The 19682-nt window shown below is 49.8% G+C and overlaps 1 protein-coding gene across 3 annotated transcripts; it reads right to left on the reverse strand.

Annotated features, from left to right (window-relative positions):
• Positions 1-705: 705 nt before the first annotated feature.
• NFAM1 (NFAT activating protein with ITAM motif 1) lies at positions 706-18676 on the reverse strand. Of its 3 annotated transcripts, XM_080575589.1 has the most exons (8): positions 16018-18676; positions 15385-15492; positions 15188-15257; positions 12766-13104; positions 11878-11987; positions 9235-9333; positions 4984-5070; positions 706-2293 (listed from the first exon to the last, which is right to left on the reverse strand). In XM_080575589.1, the coding sequence occupies exons 3-8, from the start codon at positions 15240-15242 to the stop codon at positions 2234-2236; spliced, it is 750 nt and encodes a 249-aa protein (XP_080431715.1). In that variant the 5' UTR covers positions 15243-15257; positions 15385-15492; positions 16018-18676; the 3' UTR covers positions 706-2233. The 3 variants fall into 3 exon arrangements, with proteins under 3 accessions (XP_080431715.1, XP_080431717.1, XP_080431716.1); XM_080575591.1 differs by lacking the exons at positions 706-2293; positions 4984-5070; positions 15385-15492; positions 16018-18676 and adding an exon at positions 5095-6835 and having other exon boundaries at positions 15188-15378; XM_080575590.1 differs by lacking the exons at positions 706-2293; positions 4984-5070; positions 15385-15492; positions 16018-18676 and adding an exon at positions 5095-6838 and having other exon boundaries at positions 15188-15378.
• Between the last annotated feature and the right edge of the window lie 1006 nt (positions 18677-19682).

A 19682-nucleotide genomic window follows, 5' to 3' on the forward strand; every position in this document is an offset into this window, starting at 1 on the left:
GGAGGCGACGCTAACTTCTGGCTGCGTAGCTTCCAACCTTCCTCCTTCTCGTGCAGCAGCCTTTTAGCCTTGCAGGGCCAGACCAAAGCCCACTGAAATCAACACAGCAACTCCCCTTGACTTTGACGAGCTCTGGCGCACAGCCCAAATCCCCAGCCTTCCCAGTGCTCCTTGGAAGCTTTTACTTTTTCACTTAATTGATCATAACCGCTTGCGATTCGTTTGGTACTTCAGCACTGACTGGTCTAGAACAGCCCCTATATTCCAAGTACCATTTTTTCTTGTTTCATTTTAAACAGCTTCAGCTACTTAATATATAGAACTGTTCAGACATAAATGTAAGAAACGCTATTTAGAAAGGTAATAGAAAGACGAGACAAAACAATGCACTGCAAAGTGAGATCTCTGCCAGGAAATTTTTAGTACTAACCATTGTTTTTAGTATTTAGAAAATTTAAAAAGCCAAACACAAAAACCAAGCAGCGTTACTTTGAAAGTTTTAACTCTTCATCTAATCCACCACCTTCCTCTGAATATTTTATCGCTATACTGCAACATATTTATAATTCATCTCATCATTCTTCAAATTTGGTAAGGAAAGAAAATATTATACCTGTGCAATCCTTGTAATTCTTTTTTTTTCCATGAAGACAAATGTTTTCTCCTCATTTATATTTCTGGTCGCATTAGTAAATACTAAAATTGTTGAGTTCAGAAATATTTATTTATAATTATTACGATCATTTAACAAATGGCAGACAGGTCTAATAAGCCATGCTGTCTATTCATTGCTATTTTTGAAATGAATTCCTCAACACTGGGAAGAGAAAAAGCATTTTCCTGTGGTTAAAGTCCAAATTGCATGTTTGAAATCTCTTCTAATAAAAAGAGCAAAGCAATAAGCGGATTATCTCTTTAAACATAGTATAGGAAGGTTGGAGGCCCCGGAGACATTTTCCATAGCCTCTATCTCTGATGCATAGCAACATTATCTTCAACTATAGAGGGTCCTATGACCCTGGAGCTCAGTTTTAATTTGATCTTCTTATTTAAAGAGGTTTCTATGATTCCTCTCAAGTTATGCTACGTATTGTTATTTTGGGTTGGTTTTGTTTGGTTGTTACTTTGTTGTCGTTTTTTTAATCTGAGATAAAACAGCCTCAGCTTTTTGATCCACTGGTTTGATCACGTTATATGGATATTTAACGTAGCTTCTTCCCTATCAGAACTAGGATATCCATCAGCACAAATGGTAGGCAAGTCCCAGTTGACAGGAGAGAGAGGAGCGGTAATAGAAAATTCATCTCTAAGACCTCCCTCCTCACTCCAGTTGTTATAGATTTCAGAACTGGGGAAACTGGGGAGCTCGGCTTGAACATCTCTGGAACCTGGCCCCAGATCTGTTCAGCCCCAGCAAGGCATTTTCCTCGGATTCCCAGCCCCTTGTTCCATTTCCTTGTTCCGGAAAGGGCACTGCCACTGAGACGCAGTGCCAGGCAGGGATATTTTCTCTGGCTTCCTTTTTTTCCATCTTTATCTCTGTTCATGCATCCATTCCTCACCGTATACTGCTGATATTGCTGAAGGGAAAGCATTTATTCCAAGGCACTGATTTGGGTCGGCTGAGTACGGTCACAGCAGGCATCTGTGACTACTTGATGGGATTAGCAGATTATGAGAAAGCATGTTTCACTGTGGGGTTCCTGAGAAAGGAAAAAATGGGCAGGTGGACGTTTGGATCTCAGTTAAACTATGCATGAAGGCCTGACGGCTGTGTCAGGGAAGCTGTAAGCACAGGATCAGACGGACTGCTGCAGGTCAGGATTGGAAGATCAGGCCAGCAAGCAGGGAGGTCTCTGGATCGCGCTATTGCTTACAGAAGATCAAGATTCAAGTATTTCAGCCAGGCCAGGTGAGAGAAACGTGCACAGATCCCATCTGCACCATGTCTAAGCTACGTACGAGTGCTTGACAAAAACCAGCTTTTCTTTTTGCATCAAACAGCTTCGCTGCAAAATATCTTCACTGCATCAATGCAGACTGAGCCCCAGTGGGATTTGAACAGATGTATTCTGTTGTTAATGAAGGGCAGTTCGGAGGGAGCCCGGGGTTCACAAGTCCCCCGTGGCTGCGCCCTGAAGTCGCTGTGGGTCTTCGCAGAGAACTGAGGATGCAGAAAGTAGTTCTGTCGTGCAGGAAGATGTCTGGTCCGCACTGAGTCAGTTTTTCCCCCTTAGATATTCTCATACAGTGTATCAGAGGATTCTTCTAGAGCTTCTTGCTTCTTAGATGTCTGCAGAATGATGAAAAGGAGGAAAAAGAAATGGAGGAAAATTATTCAAAAGAAGACGAATTAATTCTTAATCAGCAGACACTGACGTTTGCTCTGTTGGAAATGGCTATAAGTGATCCACCGCAATGGAAGCCACTACACTGAGAAATGTTGCTCCGACAGAGACGAACGTGACTAATCCAGCCCAAGGGATAAAGATGCCTCCTTTGCTTGTCACTCTTCCCCCAAAAAGCTGTCAGACAGGGAGGGGAGGGAAAATTGGACTCGGTAAAAAAAATAAATCACTCTGGATTCTGTGAAGGAGGAATTCCCTGACCTCCTCAATCCTGTTTCTTCAACAGTTGAGTCTATTCCTCACAGCCGCTCCCGGTGCAGACAAGGCGCTGACAGACTGATATTTTAAGCGCCGCGTGGCACAGGCCTGCCGTAAGCAAGGTTACACGGCAAGTAGCTGAAGTGCCAGAGGGTGAATGGAGCCCTACCTACACTAGCTTTTTCTCTGCTGCCACCACCAAAGGGAAGCGTTTTAGAAGAGCTGAGCGCGGGCACCTCCAAAGCATGCACAGGCTCTGGAGGATTAACCCTTTGCCACCCAGGCTGGCTGGCAGTGCAGTGACAGCTCGCAAACACTCTCCCTTCGGGTGCTCTCTGCCCGTAACACCCTGTTACGTTCTGGCACAGCCAGCTGCAGGGCCGGTGTCCCAGGCGGTCAGAGCCCAGGACGGCTGAGAGGGAAGCTGGTCAAGGTGCTTGCAGCCGTACCGGGCAGGGCAGTCAAACTGTGCCGTGCAGAGAAGGCCATATCCCTTCTGGGGGGAACCAAACTCGTTCCTGGCTTCTGGGAAACAAACTCAGAGCTGAATCCAGCCCGCCCACCTTTTCCATTTTCAGTCGCCCTTCGCTGCGCGGAGATCCCAAGGCCTTGGCATCCCCTTCCACTCCCCACAGGTGCTCCTGTTTCAGAAGCCCCTTTCGGCTCCCCCTGAGGTGGGATGCAGCAGTGGGGCCCTGCTACTCACACCTCCCTACCTTCGGAGCAGCACAAGGACTGGGCACACTCTCAGTGCCCGTGAGAGCCCATCCCACACCTCTCTTTGCTTTCTCCTCCTCTGTTTCTCCCACAGAGACCACAGGAGCCAGACCCGCTTGCACACAGATGCTTCTTTGCTCGTTTTGTTGCTTTGCTCCCGCTCTGTTTCACACGGCTGCTGACCCCTAAAGCAGCAGCTGAGCAGTGTGGGCCACACACAGGTGATTCAGCACAGCCCAGACAACACCACGACAGGAAAAAACAAACACAGATACTGCATCTCCTCGCCCAGACTGAATCATTTAGAAGGGGGCAGCTGATAAAGGCGTACAGAAGAGTAAATAGGACAGGGAAGGGGGATCAGGACTTACTGTTCTTCCTACCCAACTAATTCAAAATGCAGCAAGAACACAAAAACAGGGATGCTCTCTTTCCCAGTGCATCTTACACACCGGAGTACAAGGCTGCCTATATAACACAAACCATCCTTCCCCTCAGCAGCCAGCTGCAGTAATCAGGTACCTGCCCCTGCCCCTGCCACCGCTGCTGTGGAGCCACAGCACTAACCGCAGGATGCCGGTAGCCCTGGGAGCAGAACACTCTGCAGTTAGCTCTGATGTAGAAAGCACTTGATTTTCTTCCACCTTTTCCTGAAGCTGGGAGTTGTGAAAGTGCTTCAGAGGCTGGAAAATACTGTCCTCCATGAAAGGGAGGGACGGTGCCAGCTGAAGCTGGCTCCATGCTGCACCCTGCATAGTTAACCTGGGAACTTTCCCCAACGGGACATCACTGGGAGAAGAAGGGGACATTTTTCAGGAACATTTTCTAATGTTAGAAGAGTGAACGTATTTTTTAAGTAGATAAGAGGTCTGGAAGGCAAATGAACAACAGAGATCTGAGGACAGGAAGGAAACGTTCACTGGGGTGCCTGATGCAAGCTTTGTCCCTCTGGAACAGCTGATGCTTGCCAAGGGCAGGGTGCAGGGCTGCATGGGACCCTGGTCCGTGCCATACGGCCCCCACAATTGATCAGTGCCTGCACAGTGTGGCTACTTTCATTACGGGTGGGTTTGGTTCCTCGTCTCTAACTCATAACTCCCAGCCCAGCAAGAAGATCCAAGCCCAAAATATAGCCACGCTGCCTTTTCCTGCCTCCGTTCAGGCCATCGTAGCTTCTGCTACCAGGAAATGGCTCTCAGGTGCTTAATGCCAGCGACAGCAAAGGTGTGCCCAGGGTCTGCCCCCAGCGCACAGATTCCTCTACGCTGGGGGACTTCTTAGCTGCCTAAACAATCTGGAAGGGACAGTAGTGGGGGACAGCATCTGGCCAACTCTCCACGAACGTCTGACCCTTTGAGCGGGAGCAACAATGCCAAACATCTCGATACCTTCCAGGGAACATCACACAGAAAAGCATCTGCCTGCCAGAACCAGTAACGCGGCAGCAGCAAGGGTTGTGCCGGAAGAGGGACGACACACCGCACGTGCAGCACAGCTGGCGAGTGGACGCCACGTCCCGTTTTCCCCTTTCAGTGGGGCTGGAGGTGGGGAAATAGCAGACACACTTAATGCCAGCTAGGGCCGCGGTGGCTCTGGGTTTTCTCTTCCCACGTGCCCAGCGCATAAGGGAACTCTCCAAGAACAGGGCCCCAGCCCTTACCTCCCCTGGATGATTCCTTCTGGGTTCTGGGTTCTTTGTGTTGGTCTCAAGGACAGAGTAGACCTCGACTTGCTGCGAATTCAGGCACTGCAAAGAGAAGAGAGGGTTCAAAAAAACGCTTAGGTTTAAGCACATCTGATGGCCCATTGGGTTGTTCCCCGACTCGTGCCTGACATTTTTGAGGAACCTCTGATGTCTCCAAAATTCCAAAGTTCCTGTCCTCAAAGTGTGCGAAAAGAAAATCCATTTTCCCCTGAAATCTTTACAGTGCAGCTACATCACGGTCCTTTTTCAGCCTCACAGAGACAGCTTTTGATGTTACCTACCCCGTGTAAGGCAGTGAGAGAACAATGGCAATGCCCCTGCCTCCGTCCACTCCAGACCGATACAGCAATGCAAAACGGAGGCCCCTCTGCCTCCTGAACGGGTACCGAGCACCACGGGGAGCACAGGGAACAGGCGGCACCCTGCATCGCCCAGGACTGTTTAGGTGCCTGACGCCCAAAAAGCTCTTGTTTTTGGTTGTTCTGGGCACACAAGGGTGAGAGGGGAGGCTAGGCTGGGCTTCTGGAACACAAGGGCTGTTGAAAACAGGAAACCTTACATCAGGCACCATTTCTATTTATTGTCTGGTTGCCGTTTTGTTTTGGTTTGCTTTTGTTTTGATTTTTTTATTTCCAAGCCAGAACTCTCATTTCTTCGTAGAGCGAGCAAAGAATAATAATAATAAAAAAAAAAAATCAATACACTCGCAGGCCCACAGACATATCCACGGTCCCGCACGGATACGCAGAGAAACACACACACATCCTACATGTGTCTGCACCCGCTGGTCCCCCAGGTAATCGTGTCACAAGAGATGCATGTCAGTTTGAGTGATGTTCCAGATCTGCCTGAAGGATCAAACATAACAATCAGGAGGACTTTTCCATGTGTGTTTCAAGGATGACAGCAGGTTGCCAAGGTGGCTGTTTCTCTGGCAACGGGAGGATGGGAGGAGCTGCAGCCGCACGAGGGGCAGATGGTACTAGTGGAGAGGCTGCAGAGGGAGCGAGGCGCCCTGCAGCACGGCGAGGGGGACCAGCAAAATACGGGGGGTCGAAGTGGGGGGTCATTTGACTCCCCCCCGCCCCGTCATTTCGTCGGGAATTGCAAATGCTCAGCATCTTTTTGGGTCGTGGCCAGCGAGATCGTGGTTTAAAGAGGACGAGATGATAAAGGAGCAGCGTTTGGGAACGGGGCTGGGAACGAGCAGTGGGACAGGACGGGCTGCAAGGAGTGGGGCACCACGCAGCTCTCCCATCCCCACTCCTCCTGCGGGAGCAGCCCAAGTGTTTCACCCGTCCGCTTCCCGCTCCCGACAGCCCACTTGCCTAGAGCAGCCATCCCCAACTATTCGCCTGTGCACATGCGCGCGCACAAAATCCCATTTCCCCGTCCTCATTCTTGATTCCCTTTGTGATGCTGGCAGTGAGGACCTCGTCCTGCGCGCTCTGCTCCCCGCAGCCCGGCTCCGTGCCCCCTTGCCGTGACAGGCAGTCTCTTTCACTGCTCCAGTCCCAAAGCCCCTTGCAAGCAAGAAGCATCCTTTTGGTGCTTAACCCCCAGAAGAGACTCCCTCCGTCTGCGGGCCCTCTTCTCGTGACGGCCGTTAACAATGCCCGTCCTTTGCTGGCCAGTTGGAAAGCCGGTGTCTCCAACTGCCATTTGCAAATCAATTCCTTCCACTTGGCCACTGACCACCTGCTACTGTCGCAGCGGCGGCACGCGGGCCTCTCCTCCCTGCTGCCAGACGCTTTCCCGAAAAGCCCCTGTGCTCTGGAACCCGCCTGCGCTGCAGGAGCTCTGTTTGCTGCTGAAAAAAAAAAAAAAAAGGAAAAAAAAAAAGCTTGTTTGAAGTGTAAAGCGGATGAAGCGAGGCCCTCGGATTGTTGTTTCCAAGCTGCTCATTAACTAGGCAGCCGAGCAGGAAAACGGAGGAAAATACAGATTTTGGACCGGCCAGTGCAATGAGCTGCTCCAGGGCTGCAGGAGGGCAAAAGGGCCCAATAACGCATGGCAGTGTAGCTCTGCCCCCTCGCCCCCACACACCCTGCAGGGTTTTTTACTGCCCTGAGCTGTTTTTCACTGCTGACACCCAGCCCCAAGGACCGCAAGGTAACCTGTGGCACCTGGAAGAGGCGGCGGGGAGGGCATTTGCTCCTAGTGATGTGCAGCAGAAGGGCTTTGCAGGAGGTGTGCTAGGAGCCTTTCTGTGCCAGGGGTGAGCCCTGCTGCCAGGGAAGACAGCACAGAGCATTTAATGAGCTGCACCAGCCAGTTCGAAGCCCTTGTTTTGATGCCCAGTCCTGCCTCCTGCTGCTCCTGGTTCCAGGCCTGCAAGAACACTGCGACTCCCTGACTTTTTTCTGGACTCTGATCTGCTTTCCCCCACGGATAGCACATCTGGCATGTGCTGGCCTCCCGTCCCTTTACCTAATCCTCTTTATCTCATTACTCAAAGTCTCTTCTCACTCATCCATCCCGTTCCCTTGCCTTATCTTACCCCCGTGCCAACCACAGATTTCTGCCTCCCCCCCCAACCACGAAACGAGCGCTAAGTTCAACACCCAGTTCAACACCAACAGGACCTCACAAAGCACGGTCTCCACCCCAGGGCTCTCGCCCTCTCTTCCCCGTTACCCCCCGCGTTCCACCTTGCGGCCCCATGCTCCCACCTCCTCACCCTGTGCCACCTCTGCTGCGGGAGCTGCTGCCTCACGCCCGAGCGAGTCCCAGCAGCTGCTCCACGGGGCAGCCTCGTACCCCGTAGCACGCACGAGACGATTCGAGGCTGCTTGCTGCTCTGCCGAAGGGGGCTGAGCCGCCCGCCCTGCACGCTGGGCTGGCCAAGAGCCCTGCGCAGCTGGCGGGCAGTTAGCAGGCTACGGGGCAAGGCTGCATGGGCCAGGTCTGGAGCGCTCCTGCAAGCACAGGAGCTCAGCCAGCTACCAGGACTGCCTGCGCCTAAGGCTGGCTCTGCTGGCTTGCTGTATGAGCGTTAGCGGGGCCTCCTGAACAGAACAACATGATGAAACATGTAATTAAGATGGAGCTAAGGATGCATGACGAGGCCGACTGAGCGAGAAATGGATTTGATTTTTTTTTTTTTTTTGGTCTCCTTGCAGAAATCATCCACTTCGGCAGGAAACTTCCAAATCGGATTTTTAAAAGCCTGAATTAAAAAGAAATTACCTGATACAAATGAAAAGGTTTATAACCTGCAACATCCTTTACCCAAAGCATTGCTTTCTACCCAGAATAAACGCATCACATACAATATACAGGGCTTTCTTTTAAACCTCTACTCCAAAAACTGAAGAGCCACAAAACAGTGTCCCCCACCTGGGAAGTGAGAATGAGAAGGGGGCAGGAGTGCCTTTGTTTTCATATCTGCCCCCTATCAGATTTCCCTGCCTCCTTGGCAGGGCTTTGCTCCTCTCTGTAGTACATTCTCCAGAGCTCCACTTTGTTTAGTTTAAATGATTCATGCAGCAGAGCTTACAGGTTTTCCTTGGAGAGGCTTTTCCAGTCCTTATAGACTTCACAGTCAGAAAGGTTTCCTAATATTCAGGCAACATCCTTCTCTACTCCCTTTCATTTCATTCCTCCTCGTTTGTCCCACAGACCACGTGGAAAAAAAATAATCATTCTCTTCTTTGCTGAGTGGTCCTCCCATGGGAGTGAAAGGAAAAAGAAGGAATACATTTTAAATGGAGCTGGATGGGCTGTAAATGTGATTAGGGGTCATGGTTACTTGAGGTAGCCGAGGTCTGGGCTTGACATTTGAGGAGAGCCACACCAATCCTATTACCTCTGACGCTGCTGCTACTGGGCTCAGGGAGCGGGAGCAGTTGGTGTTCTCCAGTTTGGGGAATGGAAAGAGGAGTCGATTGGCTGGATTCTAAGTGATGAAAAGGGAAACGTTCCAAAAAGGAGACTCCCTTCACTTTCTTCCTGCCCACCAGTGCTGGAGCAGGGCTGCTGAGCATGGCGCAAGGCGTTGGCACTGGGATCAGGATGGAGACGTGCAACATGCACAGTCCCAAGAGGGGCAGAGCACAGAAGCAGGATCACCAGTACCAGGCCGACTGCTTGTTTCACATCACAATACTGGTATTTTGTCACCTCGCCTGTACCATGGCAGGTCAGGGAAAGGAGGGGTTGTACCATGACGTGGACACAAGGATGGAGGGCGATTCTGGTACTCACGTCATAAACAGGAGAAGGTGGTGGCGGGCTGGCTGAAGGAGGCCGAGTTTCTACCTTCTGTCTCAGTATATTTAGCTGGTTCCTTTTAGGACACAATACCTGCTCAGGACAAGACACCAAATCACACATTTGGAGAAAACACCACCTCCCCAAAAATGAAATGAATGCCAGAGCCATGCCAAAGCCAGCTGCTCGCACACCCCCTGAGCGTTTCAGAAGCAAAGAATGCTGACTCTATGCACAACACGGGCCCTCCACTTTCCTCAAGGTAAAAGGAAGGAGTTTGACAACTGACATTGGAGCATTGGAAAGGAGAACTGGGCTCTGTCTGTATACAGAAATCAGTTGCACTTACACTAAGTTGGTTGGGGGGGCAGAGATATTGGACAGCACACAACAATACTGCAGGACAGGGAGAAAAGCAGGGCCACATTCAAAGTGCGAGGGGGATTTCACAGAGGCAGAATGCAGAGACTTCTGTCAGTATTTGGCTGGGAAGATGCTAATACACAGAATCTAGGGAAGAGCACCAGGCAGACATTAATGATGCCATACAGTCAGTGATACGCTAACATGCAAGTCCAGCACGGAGCTGAAGGAAGAAGGCCTCTTCCTCCGAAATGTTTCTTGCATCAGATGACTTCTCCTTGAACATGCTCCATTCATGCTCAGATAAGGGTTAGCCCTGCTCAGCAAGCAAGAGAAAGAGGCAGAAAAGGCAGCAGGCTTTGCTAAGTATCTCTGTTCTAATTCGGAAAGAAGTGGGATGATTATATTCACATCACATGAAAACGATGAACTGCTTTCCAGTCCATTAGTAACTAAGGAGGATGCTAAATAGCTTCTCTTAAAGATAAACATTTTTAAACCAGCAGGTCTGAGCAAGCTGTGGTGAGAAATACGGGCTGTGTTCCGCAGGAGGGCAACTGTAATGACTGCCTGATCTCTCCAGGCCCCGAGGAGTGCCCGCAGGTCTGAGACTTGCTGGCCTACCTCGAAGCCTAGAGATGCCAAGCGGCAAGTCGTGACGGTGCCTCCCCCCTCATCCCCCTGGAGATGCTGTCTAGGCAGGCAGCGATGGGGGCCCATCTCCAGCCCTCACTCCTTCCCCCTCCATCTGCCTGCCTGCAAGGTAAGTCTCACGAGATTTGCAGGCCTGCCAACTGCTGCCTCTCTGTTTTCCACCTCACGAGCTCTGACTGTGCGCGCTGAAGCCTGGTGCTCCTTGGAGTCAGAGGTCGGCACCAGCAACACAGCCTCCACGTGAAAAGCCTGCTGTTGTGGTGGCAGAGGGCAGCTTGTAAGAGAAAATATGGCGGGATACACTACCTAAAAAGCATCAATCCCCAAATTCCGTTCTAAAAGACATCAGGACTATTTAAGCCAGCCTTGAGATGTCAGGAGGAGTGCAGAGGATATTGTTTTGAATGCCTGGAGGAGGCACTACTAGGAACAGCAGATTTTGCTTGGTCAACAGAGATTCCAGTATCACAACCTCAAAGCTTTTTCCCCTGTCTCATTCAGACCTTTGCCCCTACTTTTGGCTCTTCTCCTGCTCTATATACCCTTTCTTCTCCACTTCTGGTTTCCCCTTTGCCCTCCGCTTTTCCTTACCCAACTGGTCCCAGCCTGTGCCTCTAGTCTTCTCACCCCAGAGTCCCTGTCAATCCAGTCTTAACATCCTCCTCCGTGCTCTAGTACTTCCTCGCTCTGGCTCCCAGTCCGTTTGCCTCCCAAGGCTCCTCTCTTCCATCCTCACAGAACTGCTGAAGGTGGAAGATGCCTCTGGAGATTGTCTAGTCCAATCCACAGCCTGCTCAGAGTCAACTAAAACAGGTTGCTCCTCAAGTCCTTGTCTCACTCTTTTTTTCCAGTCAGCTGGGACCTCTACACGGGCTTCCTTGGGATCCTTGACCCGTCCTTCCCCCCCAGCCCTGTCTCTTAATGTTTTATCTGCCGAGCACACGCCCAAGGTTCTGGTTCCCATGCCCTCCGCACTGCAGACTGCTGTCTCCTACGGTGCCCATGGCTCAGGAAAGCGGTCGCAGAGTTTCCTCACAATCAGGCCATGCCTTTGCATCAGAGCAGCCCCCATCCTGAAAGAAGATGAGACATGGGGAAAGCCCTGCTCGCCCCCTGCCACCAGGGCTGCAAGAGACTTGCTTTGGTGCCCAGGGCACACTACCTGTCAGACTGACACGGTGTGGAAAGGCAGCCTCGCGTGGGCTCCTTTAGAAAACCGAGCTGATAAACTGACAAGAGCCACAACCGGCCGTACACAAACTGCAAATTTCCAGAGACCCCTCACAAGGCTGCATCTGCTTGAATATTCTCAGGGCCAGCACGCTGCTGGTGTGACTTCTTGCCCTGTGCCAGACCCTTGCTCTAAAGCAGAGCACACCAGACTCAGAATGGTTACCAGAATGTCTTTAATGGACAAATCAATAGCTCGCTTTGTCTTTTCTGTAATCTTTTTTTCTCAGAATGACTGAACTTAAAAAAAAAGAAAATAAACCTGAGACAGACACCCAGCATGGAAAATTTCAGCATGGGGAGTTCCAATCCAGCCAAGTTAGAAGCAAGAGAAATAAATTCCTAGGATGGGTCACGTCAGGTATTGGCTTTTATTTGGTAATAACTTGCCTTTCTTTTCCACACGAGCAGAGCTGTTGCAATGATGCTCAGTGCAGCCAGAAGAGTGGTAAAGGTAATGAGGATGTCCCGCCCGTAGGAGGTCTCGATGTACCCTGTCCCTGTGGGAAAGAAGGCAAAAGATTCACAGTGTGAGTGGAAGTTATAATTCCGTTGTGTTTTTAACTCTGGCCAAAAGCCCTAGGAGAGTTAAACTACAGAAGCAGTAAAGGTTGTACGGATGCACACATGCTTCAAAACACAGCCTGACTGAACAGAGAGCAGCGTGCAGCTGGAGAATCATGCAAAGGAGACGAGATATAAGCAGCTGCTCTTCATGTTGATTAGAGGGAGATGATATAAATATGAGAGCCAAAAGGGGTGCTAGGAAGGTAGAGGCCAGCAAAGGTCTTTAGAGATAGGGGTAGAAAGGCAGATGGTGGAAAGCACACCGGCTACACAAACCAGCAGGGTGGATACTACAGGCACCTCTGACCAGCGTAGCAAAGCTCTTTCACCACGGCTCTTCCCATTTACCCTAAGAAGTTTTTCATAGCCAGCGCTCAGCAACGCAAATCCTGCCAGTCAGCAGCATGCACGGCCGTATCACTTCTCTTTAGCATTCCTCCTGCCTTGGCCAGAAGCTCTCCCTTGTTTTCCAGTCTGTGCATCGACAGAACGACCGACCCCTTGCAGCCACATGGAAAAGGGGGAGGCATTACGATGAGCCCTGTGTGAAGCACATTCAACCCTGATGCCTTTAAGCATTGGGCATTAAGTATTATTCCCACCCTACTTTATAGCTTGTTTGGGTAAAGGAGAACAGCAAAGATCATCTTTTCACAGCAAAGTCCAGCTGACTTTTAACTGTTCACCCTTCCTTTCTGGTTGTTCACTTACCTCTCACGAGGACGAACACTCCATTTCCCATTTTCCGGATGTCACTCCACTGGACCTCGCAATAGTAGGTGCCCGTAGAAAAGTTGCTTTCAAGTGGCATGGTTTTGTGATTGTAGGATTTGGCAATGGTCTTATTCTCCTCTCCAGGAGGGATTTGTACATTTTCTTCCCGATTGTAGATGGATGTCTTCTGACCCAGCAAATTAATCCAGTAATAGAAGATTGAAAATTTGGTGTATTTCAGGGTGTAAGGGAAGGTGACTTCACAGGGGATGGACACTTCTTCCTTGAGCAGTGCAACCTGGATTAGAGGATTCTGCTGTACGTTGACATCTCCCCCTGTAAGGGTGATAATTGTTAGCAGGCACCTAACAGCACCATAAGTCAGGAGAAAATTGCTGCCCCAATCACGTGGTGAAAATAAACATATGGCGGGAAGCATGTCTGGAGCGAGCACTGTTGGCCCTTGTCAGAAACTGAGTGATGCAGAGCACATGCCCTGTGTGATCTGCCACAACTCTTAGGTCATTGCTGTGTGATTTGAGATAGCCTGTTGCAATTGCAGACTTTCCCTTTTCCCTTGTGAGCTCCTCGGCACAATGCTGGCATACAGAAAGAGCAGAAATGAAGCAGGAAGTGAACTGATTTTGTGCTGGCGTGACACTGTTTACAAAGGATGACTGGAAAGCGGTTTTCTAAGGCAAACACTCACTGGACATCCTCCGTAACTCCTGAGTTACAATCCTCTGCTTGGACGTGTACGTGTGCACGTGATCACAGTGCACCAGTGAAGGCGCTGTGTGCAAGCAGGTGTGTCAGTGGAACTGTGCATCTCTGAGACAAGAATAAGGAAGGAAATTGCACATTGTACGCTGGGCCATGAGAAATAAGACACGGCTTAATCACTCCTAACTTTTGCTGCAGTAAACCGGCAGCAAAGCACAAGAGTGGATGCTAGATACAGTAACTATCTGCAGATCTTAAATATCTGTATGTGACACTATTTCAGGTAGGGAGATGGGAGAACATGCCCTTCATGTGCTTCCTCCTTACTCGGGTCTGTTGAAAGCAATCTGTCATTGAAATTCCGTAGACAATCATGTCGGGTATTGCAAGAGAGGATGAGTAAGCACAGATGGGAATCCACACCGTAGTTCACTCCCCGTTTTGCAAAATAAAAGAAAAAAAAAAAAAGAGAGAGAGAGAGAGCCATACGCTAGTAAGGAACCTGGGGTACAGAACCTCTTGGCAACACAGCCAAGTCTGGGTTTAACATCAGTCATTCTCTGGTAGCTGATTTATTTGGCAGCTGCTACCATACCACACAGAAACCACCTTAAGAGGAAGCCTGTGCAAAGCACTGTTGTCTTTAAAAAAGGGAACTGGAAACTTGCATCAAGTCTTGTTACAAAATGAAAGACTCGGGATTCTTTCCGAGACAAGAAAATAGAAGGGGAAAATAGAGAGAGGGAAAGTAGAGGATGGGCAGGCAAAACCATTCACGGTTTTGATGGGACTCTCTGGGGTTCAGCATCTACGAACAGGCTGATAATCAGGCGCTAATAAGGCAGTCCCAGAGCACAGCCAGGCTGGCTTTCCTGTCATCACGCAATAACGCTGCATCGCAACAGCATCACCTCTGCGTGGTGGGACTCGGCATCAGAGGAGGCAGCTCTTGACTTAACGCTACTGAATGCAGACCACTAAGGAGAACAGAGGGGTGGAATAACAGAAGGAGGGCACGAGCTCTGCCCAGAACAGACTTCAGGGAGGTAACATCACTTAAGAAAAATCCCCTACAGATGACACAGCCAGGGACAATACCCTAAGAGTAAAGAAGAGATTAGGTTACATCATTAGAAAGAGGTTCTTAGCTGTAAAAGCGACTGAGATACAATACAGTCCTAAGGGACACGGTCTTTGTGAGTGCTCAGTCCTGTGTGCACTAGATACAGCGTTATGGAAAGAAGGCACCAGAAAATCCTGCAGCCACCATGGGAGTGATAACCTGAGTAGTCTCTTCTGTGCCTTATTTTCAAAAATAATTCATCATCCTTATCCTCATCTGTACCCAGCAGAACACACATGAATGTAGTTTTTATACAAGACATTGCAAAGCATTGCTCTAACAAAACAGGAGAGATCCGTCTTTTTGCAGCTTCCCAGGAGCCATTACCTTGAGAAGAACATGCCAGGGATAAAGCCCAACCATTTTATTTAGGTTATATAACCCTTCTCCCATGTTCCCCCTTTCTTAAGGATTCTCTCTCTGAGCTTTGAAATGCTTAAAAGACAGAAATAGCAGCAGTGTGCAAATTCCTAGAGGGGAGCTCTGGAAATTAGAAAAAGATAGCAGCTGGAAATGCTCTAATATGAACAAACGTGAGAGTAAACAAAAGGAAAAAAAATATTTTTTTTTTACCTTCACAGAGAAGCGACCAAAGAAACAGGAAGATGACTTTTAGATTAGAGGCCATGGTAGGGTCAAAAGGCTGTAAGAAAGCAATCAGATATGAAGATCCAAAAGGCAAAAGAGATTGGATTTTGTCAGGTATTTCCACGGCTGAGGAGCTGTTTGATCCCCTCCCGTTTGTGCAGGGACAGGCGGGACAGACTCACACTGCTTTTGGCAAGCTCTTTCCGGCAGATGCAGGCTCTTCTGCTTTTCTGTCAGACTCCTCCCTGCACCGTGGTTCATTTCTCTGTACTATTATCACGGTGTTACACCTATCAGCAAGCGTCCAAAGATTAAACTGTAAGCTCTTTAACACAGAGAGCTTTGTCTTCCAATGACCGTAAAATATCACGTGCATTTAAAGCAAACTTTGTCACCTTCCGTAGTGACCGAAGCCCCAAGTTGCAATATAGAAAAAGTGTACTTCGACTGATACCTTTTGAGGTCATTTGAGGTAAACGTGGTCCAATTCAGTGAATGATTCAACTGATTCCGGAGCAATGGACAAGCTTAGAAATAGTACATTGGGATGTTTACCATAGTTTTGCAAGGATTTGTTTATGCAGTTATTTTGGAACAGCTGTTACTGATTATCTCAGTGCATTGACCACCAATATTTTGGAATAAAGGCATCTTACTTCAAATTATCTTACTCAAGTCGTTCATTTACATGGAGGAATCGCTAACAGTGCGACAGCGCATGGGTTCATGGCAGAGCAGCACAATCAAACTAGTTCTTCATGTGAACACTCAAGCATGAGATAACCTATTCTACCTTCAGAATGGAAAACAAGTACCTGCAGCAGCAGTCAGCAGAAAGAAACAGCCCTACTGCACTCCTTACAGCCCAGCGCTTCCCTCCACAGCCAGCTTCATGGTTAGGTTACTGTGGAGGACGGCACTCGAATTGCAGAAGTGAGAACAAGCAGGCAGTGACTTCATCCATAACAGCTGTGATGTTTCAGATTCACATGATGCTGGCTCTAAATCAGCTTCACAATGCAGGCAAGCCTTAAGAAATCTATTGTAGGGAAATCTACGGAGAACCCTTTGAAGAAGCCCTCTCTTTGTGGGAGGATCATGAAGAGTTTTTGATTTCAGTGAAAGCTTGTTTTTACCTAAGACATCTGCAATGCAACAGCTGAGCGGTGTCTGACTCAAAAAATCTTCATGTCTGAGAGGTCTTCCCTTCTCTCCAGACAGCTTCCTCCTTTCAGACGTCTTGAGAGACGTTTGCACTGTCCACAAGAAAACACTTTGCTGCAACTTCAAGGGTGCCTGCTCACACTGCCTGCTGGATTGCGGAGACTGGTGGATAGCTGTGCAGTCTGTTCTGAGAAAGGCCTAAGACGGCAGATGAGCTTGTAAACAGGGAATAGTCAAAATCACTCTGTCTGTTGAGTTTGTATGAGCAAGGTTTGCTCCAAAACCATCTTTAGTTTACAGCGTTTTTCCTCCTATTCAGCCTGGGACATGTCCTCAGGAGGAAGGGGTCTTGACACAGGGGTGCAGTGCACAGCTGCGGCTGCTGCATTCCCCTGAGCCCAGGGACGGCTCCAGTACCTTGCAGAGAGCCCTGACAGATGGGGAGAGGAGCAAGTGGCTTTGTGTGGCTCTGCAAGGCTGGTGCAGCAGCTGCACTCCTCCAGGGAAGGTTTAGCTCAGATTAGCCAAAACGAACTCCTCTCCCCAAGACATGCTGACGTGAGCTGCACAGGGCTGGTCTCAGCTGCAAATCGCTCCTCGCAGGTCTTAACGCTGAGCAGCAAGGACAATCAAGAGCGGTAACAAGACACTGGGGGCCCACTTGGTATTTCAGATATGTAGGCACAGATCAGGCAGCTGTGGCTCTGGGGGGCTGTGGGGTCACAGTGATGCTCAGCAGTGTTTCTCAGGCCTGAATTGCATCTCAAGATAGCTGGGGGAGGGAGGGAAAAGCTACCCTCCTGTGGAAGAACTCCACTGAACAGTGAGGGCCTCCTCAGCTCTTATATCACGCTCATCCCCATGGTAGCACGCAGCTTTGCAATTTCCAGCATTGATGTATTTCTAGAGGACAGAACATGCTGCTCCTGTCAGTGATGTGTTTTAACTGTTATCAGCATTTATCTGCTTCAGGAATTCAGAGCGATAAGTGGATTAAGTGCGGTAGGTTTGTAGGGCTGCTAGGTCAACATCCTCCTTCCATCCTTTCCCTTCTCTTCCTATAAACAATCCTGTTGCCGCTCTAAATGCCAAATCCTAGAAATATCTCTGTCTGGAATTTTAAGAAATATATAGTTCTAGCATTTCAAAAGAGATCACATGTAAAACTCAGCTGTGGGATTAGAGGCACACCAGGCCAGAAATACATTCGCTGCTGGAATTTGCTATGGTAGTGCCTGCTGAAAAGAAATGGTTTTGAAACGACTACCCAGCAGCTATTAACAGGATGGCATTCTGTTCCTTAGAGCCTAAAGGCAGCCTGAATCTTTGAATGTTCAATTTTAATTCAGTTGGGTTTGGGGATTCTGGACTGGAGACTAAATGGGAGGAAGATGAGAAAAAGCAGGGGAGTTGTGTGCTTCTGTGACCAGCCTGTAGCAGGGCTGTTACTGATCCCCCTGAAACTTAAGTGGAAATGGGTCACTGTGTGACCTTCACCCGTACATTACAAAGTATGCTACCGCATGTGAGCTGGTCCCCGCAGCATAAGTAGGGCACGGCTTGTCCAGCTCTAGTCCTGCCACAGCACCGATTGAGAAGCTGCACCTCTGGTGCTGCAAATGCTGATTACTTCCTGAGCCTAAATACAGCATTGAGCCAGGTGCTAGCAACAGTTTCTGCCCGTGGCTGGAAAGCATCCATAAATTTCACTCAAGCACTGTTAAAATCCCGTGACAGTGGCCAGCATTCCTAACTGCGAGGAAAAGCACATTGTTCTGGCGCTCAGAAACAACAAGTTTGGGCAAGTGCTGAACCTACCAGAATTGCCTGTTCACAGCTGTGTCCAACGTACACCCACAAGCAGAGGCGCACACACACACGTGCCCACACATGCCCCCACAGCCAACTCCAGGGAAAGTATTTATTCAAACAAAAAGATTGCTGCTAGCCAAGGCAAAAGCAGCGCTGCAGAGACCACAACAAAGCCTCTTTATTGCTGAAGCGTTTAACACCACAACCATCCAAAAGAGAAACACCGCTTGGCGCAGAGAAGAGCTGCAGCAACTCGACAAGCCTGACTGCAGAGCCTGCCTGCGAGCGTTTCAGAGCATTCCCCAGCACAGCAGCTCTGGATTTGCTGCCTTGTCAGAGACCGGCTCAATCCCCCATCACTGGAAACCCAGCCAGCGGCAACACACACACACCTCCGAGGATTCGCAATCTCTTTGACTCCTCTAACCCCAGACTCTGTGGCTTGCAGTTTCCCTCTGGCTGGCGGTAAGAGCGCTAGGAGAGCCAGAACAAGCAGGGCCGTACCTCTGCCAGCATTTTAGCACCGTTCTGCGTCGAGTGCCTCTCAGCAGGGCTGGATGATGCTGAGGTAAAAGCTGCCAATGCCCTCGCTACGCTTCTACCCGTTGAACTGCTCCAGGGAAGAGAACAATCAGCGACTAGAAGGGAAACCAGAAAAAGAAAGGTGTTGACACTACCGTAGGGAAGGGAGTGGGTGCTTTTATAATTCCCTTTCACCAACAAAATGAGTCTGCCTCAGAAATCACCCTGCTCCTGCTCTTCTTTTTTTTTCTGTTGCTCTGCTGGAAAGATTCCTGGGGACTAAATTATCATCACACGCCTGATATGCTCTCAGGGGCTCACACTCAGTGCCTGCGCTCCGACCTCGCGGCGTTCCCCTCCAGCTCCCCTTCGCAGCTTTCCTTTTATAGTCTCGTCACAAGCGGGATTTCGCCTCGAAGGACTTCCTTGACTTCTTGGGCTGACATCTTCCAGGAAAAAAGAAATAAATTAAAATATCCACCTGGCTCAGCCCCAGAGCCCACAGGGCAGGGGGAAACACGGGGAGGAGGTGGCGGCCGAGGGGCGGCGGCCGCGCCCTCACCCACAAGATGGCGCCGTCGCCCCGGCCGCGGGCAGCCCCGAGCCCTGCCCCGACCCCGGCCCGGCATGGCGGGGCCGAGCTCCCTCAGCCTCCCGCCCGGCCCCTCACCACAGCTCCCCAGGGGGGTCGCTGGAAGGAGCGCTGCCCCCCAGCCGTGTCTCCGAACCCCTCGCAGGTGCCCCTCTGCCAGCCAAGAGGCATCTTCCCCCCTTCATTTTGACCCGCTGGCGCACAGAGTATTGGTGTTTTTGTCTGTTTTTTAAATTACTAAAAAGCTCTGTAAAGCTACTACTCCTGCAATAAGCAAGAATGACTTTTCGGGGCAGGTGAATCCTCATCTCCCTGTTTTACACGCTCTGGCAGCGTGGCAGAAGGCTTTGTCATCTGTTCATGCGGGTGCTGGGCCGAGCTGGTACAGGT

This window comes from Anser brachyrhynchus, assembly GCF_964034855.1.
Source record: "Anser brachyrhynchus genome assembly, chromosome: 1".
NCBI lineage: Eukaryota > Metazoa > Chordata > Aves > Anseriformes > Anatidae > Anser > Anser brachyrhynchus.

Excerpts from the sequence above, each read along its gene's own strand:
- NFAM1 (XM_080575589.1), bottom strand. The coding sequence starts at position 15,242 with ATGGCCTCTAATCTAAAAGTCATCTTCCTGTTTCTTTGGTCGCTTCTC. Across the intron at positions 13,105-15,187 it reads TTGGTCGCTTCTCTGTGAAG|GGGGAGATGTCAACGTACAG; the intron begins GTAAAAAAAAAA and ends TCACCCTTACAG. Across the intron at positions 11,988-12,765 it reads AGTGTTCGTCCTCGTGAGAG|GGACAGGGTACATCGAGACC; the intron begins GTAAGTGAACAA and ends TCTTTCCCACAG.